At 46.7% G+C, this 16,644-nt stretch overlaps 1 protein-coding gene across 2 annotated transcripts in view; it reads left to right on the top strand.

Moving 5' to 3' along the window:
• The window catches only part of TMEM131L (transmembrane 131 like), a 170,627-nt gene extending 154,366 nt beyond the window's left edge, over positions 1 to 16,261 (top strand). The window contains exons 30-35 of one of the 2 annotated variants that reach the window (XM_030312888.1): positions 2,080 to 2,158; positions 3,056 to 3,138; positions 11,080 to 11,200; positions 12,260 to 12,348; positions 14,274 to 14,413; positions 15,850 to 16,261. In XM_030312888.1, the coding sequence (XP_030168748.1) occupies positions 2,080 to 2,158; positions 3,056 to 3,138; positions 11,080 to 11,200; positions 12,260 to 12,348; positions 14,274 to 14,413; positions 15,850 to 16,125 (788 nt within the window). In that variant the 3' untranslated portion in view covers positions 16,126 to 16,261. Of the gene's footprint in view, positions 1 to 2,079; positions 2,159 to 3,055; positions 3,139 to 11,079; positions 11,201 to 12,256; positions 12,349 to 14,273; positions 14,414 to 15,849 lie in introns of both variants that reach the window. The other variant, XM_030312887.1, reaches the window with a different exon arrangement.
• Positions 16,262 to 16,644: the final 383 nt, after the last annotated feature.

The following is a 16,644-nucleotide window of genomic DNA, read 5'->3' as shown; positions in this document are numbered from 1 at the left end:
CCTAGTAACCGTAAAAACCTACAGAAAGCACCCACGTGTATTTTCAAGCTGCATTTCTCAGCCTTTCTTTCATTATCCTCTCCCTCCCCAGGAGCCTTTTGAGACACTGTTTTCTTAATGACCCCCCGTAAAATTTTAATATCACTGATAGGCAGTGTTTATTACTGTGTAGTGTGCTTTAGGGATAAAAAGATAAGATCTTCTCAACCCCCAAGAAACTCAGCAGTCCTGCCCCCCTCTAGGAGACACTGTCGCCCACATGGAGACACACAGGCTCAGATGAAGGCAGGCAGGTACACGCGCTTTGATAGCGGGATATGTTTGGCCTGAGGAAGCTTGAGTTCCACAGCCTACACCAAGCCCAGCTCCATCCACCACTGAAGACAAAGTTTGCCTGATGATGCAAACATAAGATTCTGAAAAATCAGTCCTTACTAACAAAAAATAGAAATGCAGTTTTGCTTGGGGGAAAGGCTGAGAGAGCAAGATGACAAAAATTATTCATAGTGTTTCTGTACAGTGGCTTAATATGTAGTTTATAAGTTGTTTGAGGGTTACGTACTGTCAGAAAAATGTCCCCAGCATAATTATGGTGTAAAAGACCGTAAGGACAACGTATATGTGAAGCATGACCCCAATTTTATATGTATGCGTACACATAAAAGAGATTGTAAGGAAATATATCTAAATGTTGAATGGCAGTATAATTGCAGGGGACTTCTGTTTTTCTTCTTTTTTTCTTTCTTTTTTTCTTTCTTTCTTTCTTTCTTTCTTTCTTTCTTTCTTTCTTTCATTCATTCATTCATTTTTGAGACACAGAGAGACAGAGCATGAATGGGGGAAGGTCAGAGAGAGAGGGAGACACAGAATCTGAAACAGGCTCCAGGCTCCGAGCTGTCAGCACAGAGCCCGACGCAGGGCTCGAACTCACGGTCCGAGAGATCATGACCTGAGCCGAAGTCGGACGCCCAACCGACTGAGCCACCCAGGCGCCCCCTGTTTTTCTTCTTTAAACTTACATTTATTTTCATAGATTTCTTAGAGTAAATATGTATTACTTTTATAAATTGCAGGGATCTATTTATATAGCAAGATTTCTTTTATCAGAAAAACCCCTATGAGAAAGTTACATGATATTAATGATTTCAGCTTTTTGCCAAAATTAAAACACCATTAATCCAAAATTCATAAATTTAAGTGTTGAATTTCAGTAACTTTTCAATGAAGATAAATATAATAGAGATTTTTTTTAATGTTTATTTTTTGAGAGAGAGAGTGCAAGTGGGTGAGGGGCAGAGAGAGAGGGGGATAGAGGATCTGAAGTGGACTCTGTGCTAACAGCAGAGAGTCCGATGTGGGGGTCGAACCCATGAACCGTGAGATCATGACCCGAGCCGAAGTCAGATGCTTAACCGAGTGAGCCACCCAGGCATCCCTATAATAGAGATTTTTAAAAAATAAAATCACTGAGGGGTGCCTGGGTGGCTCACTCGGTTAAGCATCTGACTTCGGCTCGGGTCATGATATCACGGTTCATGGGTTCGACCCCCACATCAGGCTCTGTGCTGACAGCTCGGACGGAGCCTAGAGCTTGCTTCCAATTCTGTCTCCCTCTGTCTCTGCCCCTCCCCCACTCACACTCTGTCTCTGTCTCTCTCTCAAAAATAAATAAATGTTGGGAATAATTTAAAAGAATAAAATAAAATTACTGAATGTGACAGTCATTTTAAAGTGAGAACTTGCTCATTAGGGGTTGGAGGTATTAGCCATCTGCTCTTTAAAATATTTTTTTTTTTCAACGTTTATTTTTATTTTTGGGACAGAGAGAGACAGAGCATGAACGGGGGAGGGGCAGAGAGAGAGGGAGACACAGAATCGGAAACAGGCTCCAGGCTCCGAGCCATCAGCCCAGAGCCTGACGCGGGGCTCGAACTCACGGACCGCGAGATCGTGACCTGGCTGAAGTCGGACGCTTAACCGACTGCGCCACCCAGGCGCCCCAGCCATCTGCTCTTTAATACATAATACAGTTGAATTACATGTGTAAAACATAATGATAATGTTTTTGTTTTTATGCAGGAGACAATGTTCCCCAAAATGACTTTCCTTCAGAAACTCCCATCTCCTTGAATCTTTCTCATAACATCTGCAATCCCACGTGAGTTTTTAATTTCCTAGCTTTGACAGTGTGTTGTAGGTACTGCTTTTCCTGTCACTGCTTCTTCCTTGTACTTGGTTCTGCGGGTGAAAATAGGAAAACTTTTTAAGGATGTGGGAAAATACAGCCCAATTTTGCTCATCATTCAGGAGGCAGGATCCTCCCGAGGAAACACGTTTCATGATCTCTGGGGTGCCCAGTGACGTAGCCACATTGGAACACGTCTCGTTCCTGAAAGCAGACAGAGAAACTGCAGTAGTTGTAGGGGTGGGGGTCATCAACGCTCTGCTACAACTTGAAATAAAACTGGACGCCCATGACTTAGGGAAGTTTGCAAGACCCCAGCAGCTACCCCCATGGTAACAATTCTGTGTGATGCTTGCCACCGCATGGGACAAAATCAACAAGTGGCTTTTATTGAGTGGGAGAAGAGGAGGGTACGCAGCCGGCAGAGGTTTTCAGAGTGGGCACGTGATCACCTTTCCTTAGGCGCTGGTCACATAGTGAGAGGACAGGAGGCTGTCATTAAAACTAAATTGGTGGGGTTGTAAAGAAGGAAACTCAGCATAAGAGACAAAGCTGTCTGTGAACTGTTTTGCTAGAGGTAGAAAGTAAATTAGGGATTAATACTTGCTGCCGGCTGGTGGTGGGCTGATGGTGAATCTGCAGTTCACCTTAACTACCTTAGTTAAACTTGTTTTGTTGTTTATTTAAAAAAGGCTCTGCTGGGTCTTGGGAATTTACTATTCCTCAGCCCTTTTCTGGCTGTGTACCATTGTATCTCTAGTATTTTATGTTTCTTGTGGGAAGAATGTCTGTAAAAACTCAGTGAACAAATTTGGTATGTCCTTGTACAGAAGAAATGAGTAGATCCTCATTCTCTCACTTTCTCCACAGAAACATGAATAATGTCCCACAGTATGCAGAACCTCCCTGTCCCAGCCTTCCTGCCCGGCCTGCAGGCGTCGAAGAAGATAAAGGTGAGGCGCATACGCTTGGAGCAGACAGCAGCCAGGTGCTCCACACCGCAGGTCGGGGAGCTTGCCAAGACAGGCAGGTCGGGTGGGGCTGGGGCTTCGCCCAGTGCCCTCTTGTTCAAGCCATGTCACTGGGCTTTCGTGCGTTGGGAATGTACCTGCCCTCTGGACTGGCTTCATCGAGGTCACTGACTTGGGCTGCCCCCTCGTTTAGAGCCAGGGTACGGGTGCCCTGTGGCCCGAGTATAGCACGGGGTGCTTTGCAGGGGACTACTGCTATGTGTGGTCCACCTTTGCCTGTCTGAGGTAACAGAGAAATAGAGAAAGCAAAGGTAAGCTCTGGTTGGACAGCATGCCACGGGTCAAGTCCCAGCACCTGAGCCTGCTTCCACCTTTCCCACTCTCTCCCTGTCCTCTCTGCCTCCCCATGTCTTAGAAGTCCCTTAACCTGGCCTCGCAGCCTCAGTGACCAGCCTCGCTCCCTGTATGCAACCTGAGACCAGGAGCTGAGCTCCTGCAGGCTACCCCCAGGACAGCGTCTCAGGGGTGTGGAAATGATGTGAGTGGGAGGGAAAACCAAACCCCGCTCCCTCCTGGGGTCTCTGTAGGACATTAACTCCAGTCTCCCTCATTTTTCTTCTCCAGTTCTCTTTGTTACCTCTCTTGGCTCTTGTCTTGTGTCTCCTGTTTTCTTCTAGTGCCTGCTTCCCACGTGATTAGGGTCAGGAACCGTGGCAGGATAAACCTGATGTTCACTCCCGTGGCATCATTTTACTTTAACGCATGTACTTGCTTTTGCTCATATAAATGAGACTAGATTTGAAAACTCCTGTATGCATTTTAGCCACCTCTGAAAGCATAGGTTTCTGTGCTGTTCTTTGGATACATTTTGGACTTGCTGTTGTTGCATTGTCATTAGAAATAAATTATTTGTGAGTTGGATCCAACTACTAACCCAATAAAATAAGTGTTTTCAATTAAAAAAACCTCTTGAATTCAGTAATGTTGCTGAAGCAAGATTTGGACAAAATTTAGGTGGTACTACCTTTTTTTTTTAAGGTAGTAGACAAGATAAGATTTAGTTGATGGGGAAAAATAAAAACTGTCAAACAGATATGCCTTAAAATGGTATTCTGTCTGTATCTGTCTGTATGTGTTGTCAGGTGGAGACTTACATGTTGTCTAGAGTCTTAATCTGTTTTTTTGCATGTGTGTATGTTTCAAGTGCCTTTTACCTTGTTCTTGGTGTTAATAATCTGCAATTACTTTTGTTTATTTATTTTATTTTAGAGAGAGAGAATGGGGAAGGTACAGAGGAGAGAGAGAGAGAGAGAGAGAGAAAGAGAGAGAGAGAGAAAGAGAGAGAACCTTAAGCAGGCTCCATGCTCTGTGTGGAACATGATGCGAGGCTTGATGCCATAACCCTGGGATCATGACTTGAGCCGAAATCAAGAGTCAGATGCTTAACCAACTGAGCCACTCAGGCACCCCTGCAATTAGTTTTGAATCACCTGTTATAGTCCTTGGTTGGATCCTCAAGTCACTAGAGAATTAGATCTTGCTCACAGTGACTGTCTGCAGAGCACTGGCCCCATCTCCTTCTGCCGTCCCTGCCCTTCCTCACACAGCTGCTTTTTGCCCAGCCCCAGTTCCCCGTCCTCGTTACAGTCTCTCGGTTGCTACCTCCTTTCACTGCAGACACCTTGCAAAACCACAGTCAGGGTTCTGCCAGGTTCTGTGGCTTCTCTGCCGGCTGCAGTGCCAGCGAGCGAGGCTGGAGAACAGTGGGCAGAAGCACACACAGCAGCCACTGCTCTGTACGTCCACGGCCCTCGCTTCACGTGACCCCATGGCTGCGACTCTCTGGGCCCTTATCTGTTCCCTCCTCTGTGCTCATACTTCCAGTGCTTTCTGCCTCGTCCTCCTAGCTGATATTGCTTGGTGTTTCCCTGGGAAGGAAAGAGACAGTTGGAGGCCTTCGGAAGGCTCCCACTGCCCCCTCCATGCACCACCAGTCACAACATCTTTTGCTCCTTCCTGTTTCAACCTGTTGAATTATCAGTGCGGTGCTCCTCCCCAAGGCTCTTGTTTCAGTGCATTGCCCATCCCTCTGCCATCAGCTGGTTTTCTCTGGGGGTCATTCCATCAGCTGTGATACTTCCCATCTTTAAAAAACCAACAGCCCAAACCCTCTCTCTCGATCCCCTTCTCTAGCTACGTCGTGCCTCTCTTTGGGGGAACTTCTTAGAAGAGTAGTCTGTGCTTGCTATCAGATTCCTTTCCTCCTCTTCTCTGAAACTGGCTGTGCTCCACCACTCCCCCGAGACAGTGTCTGCAGGGGCCTTAGCGGTTTCCGTGCCGTGAAGTCCCACACTTCTCAGTCCTCCTGTCTCCATGGTGACCTATTGCAGACCTTAGACGTTCTGCTCCAGCCCTTAAGTTTTAGGGTTTCCAATTCAGTACCCCCCGACCTGTCATGCCACCTTGTGCTGTCTCTGTGCACAGTCCTGTGGTGGTCTCATCCATCTGCAAACCTAAGTGCTCCCTCCACCCTAATGACTCCCACATTTGCACCTTTAGCCTGGGCCTCTCTCCTGAACGCCACTGTCTTATAGCCAACTGCTATTTGACATCTGTACTTGGGGATGCAGCGGGTATCCCAGTGCTCGGCCTCCCTCACTCCTGCTCACCTTACAGCCTTCCCATTTGGTCTTTCTTGTTGCTCAGGCCAGAAATCTCGACTTGTTTTTCTTGTCGCCCACACATGATCTGTTGTCTTCTGTTCGTCTTCTGCCTTCCAACCAGGATCTGACTGCTTCTCCTCACCTCCACCATAATCACCCTGGTCCAGACCATCATTGTTTCTCTCTTGGGCTGTCACGATAACTTTCTGACAGATCTCCCTGCATCTGCTCTCACCTTGCCATCTAATTTCTTTTTAATTTTCTCTTTTTAAATTGAGGTTTAATTGACTTATACAGTGTACAATGTAATGATTTGATATGTGTGTATATTGCAGAATGATCACAGTAAGTCTGGTTAACATCCATCAGTGCCTTACCATCTGTATTTAACAATGCAGCCTTAGTGACCATGTTAACATAAGTCATAGCCTTTCTCTGTCCAGAACTGAGGAGGATCTGAGAAGTTTACCCAACTTACAAGTTAACCAATTTATATATACATTTTTATACATACTGGCAGAAGACAGGAGACTTCTGGGTCAGACACAGAGGACGTTAAGCACAATGAATGGCATGGACATGGATGTATTTATGGCAGGTCCTGGCCTGCAGTCCCATGGGGGTGACGCAGGTGGGCCCGGGTGGCCACCTGCATGGGCTCTGGGTGCGTTACAGGACAGGAACCCTGAGCTTAGGGAACCCAAGTGTTTTATAATAGTCAGGAAACACTGTATTTATTTTGTTGAATATTAAAGAAGCTTGCCCCTTGGGGCACCTGGGTGGCTCAGTCGGTTGAGCAACCGACTTCGGCTCAGGTCATGATCTTACGGTTTGTGAGTTTGAGCCCTGCATCGGGCTCTGTGCTGACAGCTCAGAGCCTGGAGCCTGCTTGGGATTCTGTATCTCCCTCTCTCTCTTCCCCTCCCCCACTCATTCTCTGTCTCTCTCTGTCTCAGAAATAAATAAAAACATTAAAAAAAATTAAAAAAAAAAAAAGAAGCTTGCCCCTTGCTCCGAAGAGAGACCTTATTTCTCTCCTGAGGCTTTGCTTAGTAAACATCCTTGGAAAGGTAGGTCAGAACATAGGCAGCTAGCTTCCTCCTTGCAGGAAGTACAGAAAAGCGAGACACCCATAGAAAATTGTCTCACAACAATATACACACCCTTTGTTGCTGCGTAGCCTTGGCTTCTGGTCCGTTTTCTCATGCGTACATCACTCCTTAAGTGGTTCTCAATTACTGTGACAGAAGGTGGGGCCACATCTTTTAATTTGACTATGATGATATAGCCTGCAATTTGACCTACAGGAACATGTCTGGGTGAGTCTGTCCCCCACACCCTGGCCATTGAGTTAGCGCTGACCTGAACGCCTTCCAGAGCCAAGATGGTGTTGTGGTGTCTTTGATCATTTCAGCTAATGTTAGGAAACAAATCTCATACCATCTTTGCTGATTGGATGGCTCCCTCGTAGTGATTACTGCCTACAGGATGTGCATACAGCAAGTTATCCTTCAGGGATGTCTCCCTGAATAACCAAGAGCATCCTCATCTGAGAGATCTCCACAGTCATAGGAAAGCTACATGATCTACTGGTGACTGGCACGAGAAGTACCGTTCTGGGGGTACACACACTGCCCTGGGAAGAAGGTGTCATTTACAGTTGCTACCCCTGCCCCGCCCCCGCTTCCCCCCCTCTCCCTCTGCCCTGGCAATGGGACCTGCGTCATTCAGGGAATACAGGTTGGCAGTGTCTTGAATGTGGCCTGACTGGCCGGTAAACCTTTGGGTTCCCAATTCAGTTTTGAATAATTGAGTCTAGTCTTTCTTTGTGGAGGTTCTGCCTACATGCAGATAGCCCAGGCTGTCCCATTGATGGATGCCACCAGCTGATGGCATCTGTCCATCCATCCATCCCACAAATGACTGAACGCTGATAATGGCAGTGAAGGCAGGAGACAGCCGGAGATGCTCAAGTGCTTTGCACGGAGGGGGCAGGAGCCAGTCCATCCCCTGGAAACGTCAAGGGAGAAGGTGACCAGTTGAGGTCAGAACTGTGTGATGTAATTTGGCGGACTCGGCAGTCACGTTTAAGGCCCTAACAACAGTTTGAAAGAGCCGTACCAGGACATTTTCCTCCCTGAGGAAGACTCCAAGGGCATTTCTGAAAAAGAGGGATCATGAACGTCCGTACTCCTGTGCTCTGCACCTCCTGAGACCTAAGGCACTCCCTCCCCGGGTGCTGAGGTTTTCCTCCTCCATCACCATAGAATCCTTGTCTCTCATCACAAGAGCTGTAACTGTAACAGTGACTTTTTTTCTTTTTTTTTTTTTTTTTTTACAACAAAACCGTACTTGTACCACCTTTTGTCCAGAAGGGTCAAGGCATTTTTTTAAATGTTTATTTATTGCGACAGAGAGCGGGAGAGAGGGGCAGAGGGAGAGAGACAGAATCCCAAGCAAGCTGCTCATTATCAGCACAGAGCCCAATGTGGGGCTTGAACCCATGAGCTATGGGATCATGACCCGAGCCAAAGGTGGATGCTTAACTGACTGAGCCACCCAGGTGCCCTGGGTCAAGGCATTTTTTATGAAACTTACAGGGATCCATATGTTCCCCCACTTGGGCCTATATGGGCCGTGTAGGGGACTCTGAGCAGTGTACCCATCCACATGATTGGTATCCTTATGGTGCAGGATCCCCTCAGTCTAACAAGAGAATCTAGGTGACTGGACCAGAAATAAGTGTGAACCCACTCAGCCCCCTATTGGCTGGACTGACACCAGAGTGTCTACCCCCCAGCTCAGCCTAGGGTTGCTAGTAGGGCAAAAAACAAGTGTCACATGTCTAGAAGTGGTCGGGGCAGAATTGTGGATGTTCAGAACAGATCTCTGTATCCCACTTGCCCCACACCCCTTTAGTCCTGTTTCATACCCAGGAAGCAGCCAAGGGCCAGTGATCCCTTTCTGGGCACAGGTCCAGTCAGTACCAAACTGCCTTACATAAGCATGTAGACCAGGGGAGATGAAGAAGTAGGGTCAGAAACCTGTTTGGGTTGAACTGGAGGAGGCTGTTCCAAGCCCAGCCATCCCAGGTGTCTGTGGGTGGTAGGGAGTGTAGAAGGACCACCAAATGCCTTGACTCTCGACCCACTGCTGAGTGGCTTTGGTCCGGGATAGCTGTCCTGATCAGGTTACTTTCAGGGGCTGCAGTGATGTGGCTGTGCCGGCTGGTTGGATGAACAGCAGCACTGTAACCAGAAATGTGTCAGCAGTGGGGAGGCAGCAGTAATGGCCTGGAGACGGGGCTCAGGGTCCAGCATGGTCCATGTGCCAGGAGTGGGTGACAGCAATGCTCAGTATGATGTGGCCCACCCCAGCTCGAGGCAGCTGTGATGAGTCTGGCTGGCAGTGGTAGTCCTGCATCCTAAACAAGTGGTTTCTTCCCTCTGTGCATTTGTGATGCTGGAAGTGCTCCCACATCCGATATGACAGGCAGCAGTCCTGGTCGTCTGGGTGTGCAGCTTGATTCCAGGCTACCTTCCCCAGGATACCCTACCTGAGTGGCTCAGATGATTTAATTGGAAGCCAACATTTGTTTCCCCATTTCACATCCCTAAAGCAAAGTGTCTTTTAATCTGCCAGTTAGTAGCTTTCCAAGTGACAGACCAGTAGCTAGGCTATTAGCAATAGCTTGTGTCAGCAAAAGCACAACTCAGTTTATCAAGAGAAGAGCTGGCTTTGAGAACCACCCTGGGTCTGTGCCTGACCAGAGGGGCCATATTCATTTTCAACGCTGCAGAGTGGATGCTGGGGCGGACAGCTGCTGCAGCCCAGTGGACACTGTCCGGTTTCAGCTTAGTCTGACCATCAGTGAGCCACACCCAGGCATTTAGGGGAACCTCAATGAGTTGTAGGCCCCACTGAGCCAGCAGCGTTGCTTCAGGTAGTAGAGTGGGAGATACAATTTCCCCAGAGGGACAGCCTCCATTTCCTCCACATAAAGCTGAGAGAGGGCTGAGGCCAAGCCAGCTACATGAACATCACCATGTTTGCATCAATTCCCCTGGGTCCTACACGGATACCTGTGTGCATACTGGGTTATGTTACAGGAAGGAACCCTGAGCTTAGGGAACCCATATGTTTTATAATGGGCAGTAAGCATACCTGCCCTTTGCTCCAGAGGGAGGCTGTATATAGGTTGCATGGCTTTTGCTTACCAAACATCCTTGAGAAGATAGTCCAGAATAAAGGCATTCAGGGCCTCTGCCTGCAAGATGTACAGAAATGTGAGAAACTGGTAGAGACTTGTCTCCTGGTAGTCACTAAGCTCAGAACCTTCTAACAGCTCCCCATACCATCCAAAGTAAATGCCCCCATCCTTAAATTGGGGAACCTACAAACTCTGCAGTCTCTGGCTCTCAGTCATCTCTGTGACCTCATCCCCCACTACTCTCCTTGCTGGCCACACCGGTATCCTTGCTGTTCTGAACTCACCAGGAGCCTTTACAGAAAGTGCTATTCCCCCTGCCTGGAGCCTCCCCCATCCCCCTTGGTTTCTCACCTTATTCACATCTTCACCCATCAGATATTCCCTTAGTGAGGCCTTTCATTACCCTGTTTAAAATTGCTGTTGGGGCCCCTTGGGTGGCTCAGTCGGTTAAGCATTTGACTCTTGATTTTGGCTCAGGTCATGATCTCATGGTTTGTGGGGTTGAACCCTGCTTTAGGCTCTCTGTTGATAGCACAGAGCCTGCTTGAGATTCTCTCTCTCTCTGTCCTTCCCCACTCGTGCTCTCTCTCAAAATCAAGTAAACATTTAAAAATAAATAAAATTGCTGTTTATCTGCATAGCACTTAGACCACCTGCCATATTCTCCTTCTTCCTTTTTCGTTTGTCTCTGTCCACTTGAATGTAAACTTGTCCACTGCTGTGTCCTTGACATCTAAAATGGGGCCTTACAGAGAGCAGGCCCTCAAATACTTGTTGAATTATTACAGTGATCTTGTAATCCAGGTCAGGAGACAGTCGTCCTATACCGTCCGAAGTGAAGGTTAAAGCACATGCCATTTTTCCACTTCATATCTTGAAAGTATATCCTGAAAGGGGTTGGGGAAGATAGAAGTGATCGGCATGTGTGGGTGATATTCAGGGAGTGTTTTCTTGAAGGAGAGAAGGGAAGTTGAGCTGGTCTTGCAAGGAGGGTGGGATGAAGGCCAAGGGGGAAGAAGGTAGACTGAGAGGCCTTGTTCTCTTCCTTAGGTCTTTACCCATCTGGAGACCTATGGCCCACGCAGCCCATGTGTGTGACAAGCAGCTACAACTGTGCCGTGGAGAACAGCATGCCTGGTGTGATGCAGGGCCCCGCCCCCGTGCATAATAGGTACAGCTCTCTCCTCTGGTCCTTGCCTTGCTTAGCCTAAGAGCTTGCCGTGGGCATTTGAGTTCAGTCAGTTAGGCAGGCCTTACACAACTGGGGGCCAGGCTTCTTCCCCAGTGCACCTTAGCTGGGTGTTTCCTGCCTTTTGGAGTCGCATTGTGATGTCTCAGAAAATAACAAAGCACGGATTGAGAGAAACATGAACGGAAATAAAAATAACAAAGCTGTTGACCACGTAATTACCTTCCTTTTTAAGTTGGAAAGACGGATCTATTAAGAGAGGCAAGTCTGAAAAAACAATCACTCAGAATTTCTACCACCTAGCAGAGCAAAGATTTCCATTTTTCCATGGTGTTCATCATGAACACGTTTAAAGTGTTAAGAAAGCTCAAATAACTTGAGAATTGAAAAGTAGTTACATTATAGCAGTTTTTTAATTTTGCTGTTGGATATTAATGGCATTCAATTATGAAAACTTGAGAAAATGTTGCTATCTGTGTTTAATCACAGAATCTGTTTGAAGTTTTCTTTTTTGGTTCAGCTTGTTACAGTGGTATTTACTTCCTTCTATCTATAATGAGAATCCAGTTTGTAACAGTGATTGAAGTATCTATCATGAATCATAGTCTCTATGGTTGTGATTTACGTAAGGTGAGTGCTGGCCTTGCTTTGAGCAAAGGTGGATATTTTATAACACAACCGTCAGGTGTTTGCTGAGACCCTCAGGGTAGCACGGTCACTCTTCCAGAGTGCTCATAAAGCTATGGCCTCGGATCCTGCCTCCGGTTAGACTTCACAAATAAAGACTGCCTCCGGTTAGACTTCACAAATAAAGGAAGTGTGCTCCTAGTTCCACCGTCTAACCTGCAAGGCTGTGTCATTGATGATGAGCATTCAGTTAGTAAGTCTTTGATCCTGTGACTTGAGAAAGTACATCTTTTATCTTCCAAAATTGAGGAATTAGCAGTGATTAGGATGCTGGGCAATAAAATCGGTTTCCTTTCTTTACTTGATCTTTTGACATCCTATTTCTGAGACTACACCTCTTGTTTTTTGTAGCAGTTTCATTGATTGGAGCGCGACTTGTGAAGGCCAGTTCCCCAGTGTGTACTGTCCATTGGAACTGAATGATTACAATGCCTTTCCGGAAGGTAAAAGCTATTCAAACAATCCCAGTGCCATTCTTTTACTCTCAGAAAGTCAAAGCAGGAAGTCTGTCTAAGGTTGAAGTCTAAGGTCTAAGTCTGTCTAAGGCACTAATTGCAGAAGAGTACCTTTTTGAAAACAACTGATATAATTGGTGTAGAACGTTCTATTAGTTTCAGGTGAACAACATCATGATTCCATATTTGTAAATATTGGGAAGTGATCGCCACAGTAAGTCTAGTTACCATCTGTCACTGTACATTGTTACAAAGGTTTTCTCTTGTGATGAAAACCTTCGGGGTCTCTCCTGGCGACTTGCAAATACACAGTACAGTGTTGTCAGCTATCCTCACCATGCCAGCACATTATCTGTCCAGGGCTGGTTCATCTTCTAACTGGGAGTTTGTGCCTCTTAAGAACCTTCACCCATTTCACATACACCCCACTCCCTACCAGCCCCGACCCCTGCCTCTGACAACCACCAGTCTGTTCTCTGCGTCCGTGAGCTTGGTTTTTTTATTGCTGTTATTTGTTTGTTTGTTAAGAATGTGCCCTTAACAGTGAGCAACCGTGGAGAACGACCTTACAGGAAGCTGCTGAGTGGCTTCATGTGGGTTCAGTTGTGCATGCCTGCCATGTATAGTTTTATATGGCCTCGAAAAGCCCTTTCAACCTGGATGTCTGGGGGCTTCTACAGATAACTCTAACCTATTTAGCCCTTCCCATTTGGTAGAACTGGGTCATTTGGATTTATGTGGACCTAAGATTATAGATGATCCATTGGGAGGCTGAGGCTTTAGATGTTTGCTGAACTTTTGAGGCAGGCAAGCCCCATGTGAAATGCGAGCATTTATGGGCTTGTTCCTCAGCAAGTCCTGACTCTTCTGCCCCTGGGTGGTGCTGCAGAAGGAAGGAACAGAGCTAGGAGGGGAAATTCTGGGAAATTACAGATGCTTGGGCTCAAGCATCGGTAATAGTAAACAATAAGAGCTATGCAAAAAGATAAACTGCAGAGTGTTCTGATTCTACATTACAGTCTGATCATGATTTCTCATGCCTTTTCAGGGAAGGTGTAAGCAGTATATTCGATGTACTTCCCCCGATTGTAATGTATGCGTTGCTCCATGCTAACCACTGGGGGGTGCTGTGGTAACTTTCTTCCTGTGCTGGTGGGGCTTGTGTTCATGACAGCGGCACCCTGTGAGCCGGCCGTGCTTTCTTCTGTTTCAGTTACCTGCGGCCAGCCGCCATCCAGAAGCAGATGATCCTCCCCCTGACCCCTGACGTATTGTCAGAAGGTCGATACTAGCCTAACACTATGTCACAATGTCTGTCGTTTACCTCACCTCATCTCCCTACATGGGCATTTTATGATCTCCTATCATCACAAGAAGGGTGACTGCGGTACCGTAAGATCTTTTGAGAGGGAAGGAGAAAAAGAGAGCACATTCACCTAACTTTTGTTATAATTTTTCTATTTTATTAGTTATTGTCATTAATTTCTTACTGTACCTAGTTAGTACATTAAACTTTACCACAACTGTTTATGTATAGGAAAAAAACATACATAGGTTTCGGAAGCATGAGGTTAGTATGGCAGGTAATAAAGGAAAATGTTGAGGACTAGTAAGACTCTTGACATGATTCCAATCTGCGGTAGTGTTTATTAGAAAGATTCCCATCAAATTGTCAAATACAGAACATCAAGTCCAGAGGAAGACCTTCCTCACTGAGGGCTGCCTAGTGTTTCTGATAAATAGTTTTAGCCCTGAGAATGACAGTGGGCCTCCTGGTCCACATGGGGTGAGTATTTATACCTGTCTTTGACTTGTCAATATAGTAAGGCCTTGAAAGTTTTTGGCCCAAGAGTAAGAATGCAGATCTTGCCATAAAAATGTTTACCTGTGTTGTTGTCTCCCGTTCTTTGTAGAAAACATGAATTACCCCAATGGCTTCCCTTGTCCTGCCGAAATTCAGACAGATGTTATGGATCACAACTCTCAGTCTACCTGGAGTCCCCCGCCCAATATGCCGACTGCCTGGGGACATGCCAGTCTCCTCAATTCTCCGGTTAGTGCTGTGACCCTGGGGCAGTTGCAAGTTCCTTCTGGTGCTGCTTTAATCCTGGTCTCCCTTAATTTCAGAGTTAGGTTCAGATCAGCCAAAGCCTGGCTTGGTTCCTGTAGATCACAGAAGTCAGGGTGATGGTCTGTAGATAAAACTGAATTGGGGCCAGGAAGCCCTCTGTGACTGGGTCCTGAGGGCTTCCTGCCTGTCAGCACCCTTCTGAGCCTAAAAGTCCCACACCTTCCTTTCACATCCATTCAAGACACTAATTTTTCTTTTTTAACATTTATTTATTTTTTAGAGAGTGAGACAGAGCACAAGTGGGGGAGGGACAGAGAGAGGGGGAGTATACAGAATCTGAAGCAGGCTTCAGGCTCTGTGCTGACAGCTCAGAGGTAAGGCTTGAACTCATGGACCCTGAGATCATGACCTGAGCCAAGTCAGACGTTTAACTGACTGAGCCACCCAGATGCCCCTCAAGACAGTTCTTATAGATTGAGGGCATTTGACCTGTGTGGGTCCTTCCTTGGGTTGAAAATAAGTTTATTCCAGTTAGATGAGGATTTCACATCACTCCATTTGAGAAAAATGGAGTTGAAGCAACCCAGATGGTTGAGAATATTAATAACTTACAAGTATCTTGGTGCTACCACTGTGGTGTCCACTGGTAAGCATTCGACCTTGATATTGCCTTTCTAAGGCTTGTGTTTTTAAATTTTTGTAATGTTTATTTATTTTTGAGAGAAAGAGAGAGAGACAGAGAGACAGAGAGACAGTGCAAGTGGGGGAGGGGCAGAGAGAGAGGCAGACACAGAATCCAAAGCAGGCTCCAGGCTCCGAGCTGTCAGCACAGAGCCCGACACAGGGCTTGAACCCATGGACCACGAGATCATGATCTTAGCCAAAGTCAGACACTTAACTGACTGAGCCACCCAGGTGCCCCAAGCCTTCTATTTTTAAAAAAAACATTTCTTGGGGCACCGGGTGGCCTAGATGCCTAGCCTTGGTTAAGCGTCTGACCTCAGCTCAGGTCATGATCTCACAGTTCATGAGTTCGAGCCCCGCATTGACTCTCTGCCATCAGCACAGAGCTCGCTTTGCATCCTGTCTCCCCCTCTCTCCGCTCCTCTGTCTCTCTCAAACATAAATATTTTTAAAAAATAAAAACAGGGGCGCCTGGGTGGCGCAGTCGGTTAAGCGTCCGACTTCAGCCAGGTCACGATCTCGCGGTCCGTGAGTTCGAGCCCCGCGTCGGGCTCTGGGCTGATGGCTCAGAGCCTGGAGCCTGTTTCTGATTCTGTGTCTCCCTCTCTCTCTGCCCCTCCCCCGTTCATGCTCTGTCTCTCTCTGTCCCAAAAAATAAAATAAACGTTGGAAAAAAAAAATTAAAAAAAATAAAAAATAAAAACATTTTTTTTCTCTCCTCATGTATACTTCAGCCCTACCTCACAAGCACCCGAAGCTTGTCTCCAATGTCTGGACTTTTTGGTTCCATCTGGGCCCCGCAGAGTGATGTATATGAAAGTTGCTGCCCCATCAGTCCCACCACGGAACATTCGACTCACATGGAAAACCAGGCTGTCATGTGCAAGGAGTACTACCCGGGGTTTAACCCGTTTCGTGCCTATATGAACCTGGACATATGGACTACCACGGCAGATAGGAGCGCAAGCTTCCCACTATCTAGAGACTCCAGCTACTGTGGGAATGTGTGAAAAGGATTTGATTTCTAAACAATGTGAATAAAGAGGCTTGTGTTTTGATTACTAGCGTAAACTGGTTGCTGAGATAGATTATGACATTGGTGGATATTTTGGCACTTTTATATGAAAATAAATTTTTTTAATGAAACCCAGGTGCTCTGTTTTTTTAAACCCATTGCAAATCCCTGCTAGAGACGTTAGCATCCATGTGGCATAAGTTCATAATTTCAGAAGTGTGTCTGACATGCCCAATGTTTGAAATCAGAATAAGAGAGACTTCCAAGAAGGTAAGAGTTGAGAAAGAAAGGGCTGCTATGTTTCTCCACAGCTTCGGAACCCCCCCTCCCCCACCCCCAGGGAACTTCGGAGATGACCTTTATCCGGTGGCCTTCCCAGAGATTCTCACGGGGCTCAGGCCATCTGGATTTTGTTTCAGGCTCCCCGTTGACGATACTGTGCAGCCAGTGTGGAGAACGGCTGGTTGGGAAGCCCCGCTGAGGAGCATGCTCACGGGCCTGGACAGACCCTGCT

Source organism: Lynx canadensis, chromosome B1 (genome assembly GCF_007474595.2).
Source record: "Lynx canadensis isolate LIC74 chromosome B1, mLynCan4.pri.v2, whole genome shotgun sequence".
Taxonomy (NCBI): domain Eukaryota; kingdom Metazoa; phylum Chordata; class Mammalia; order Carnivora; family Felidae; genus Lynx; species Lynx canadensis.
The sequence above is the reverse complement of the archived record's forward strand: the minus strand, read 5'-3'. Positions and strand labels throughout refer to the sequence as shown.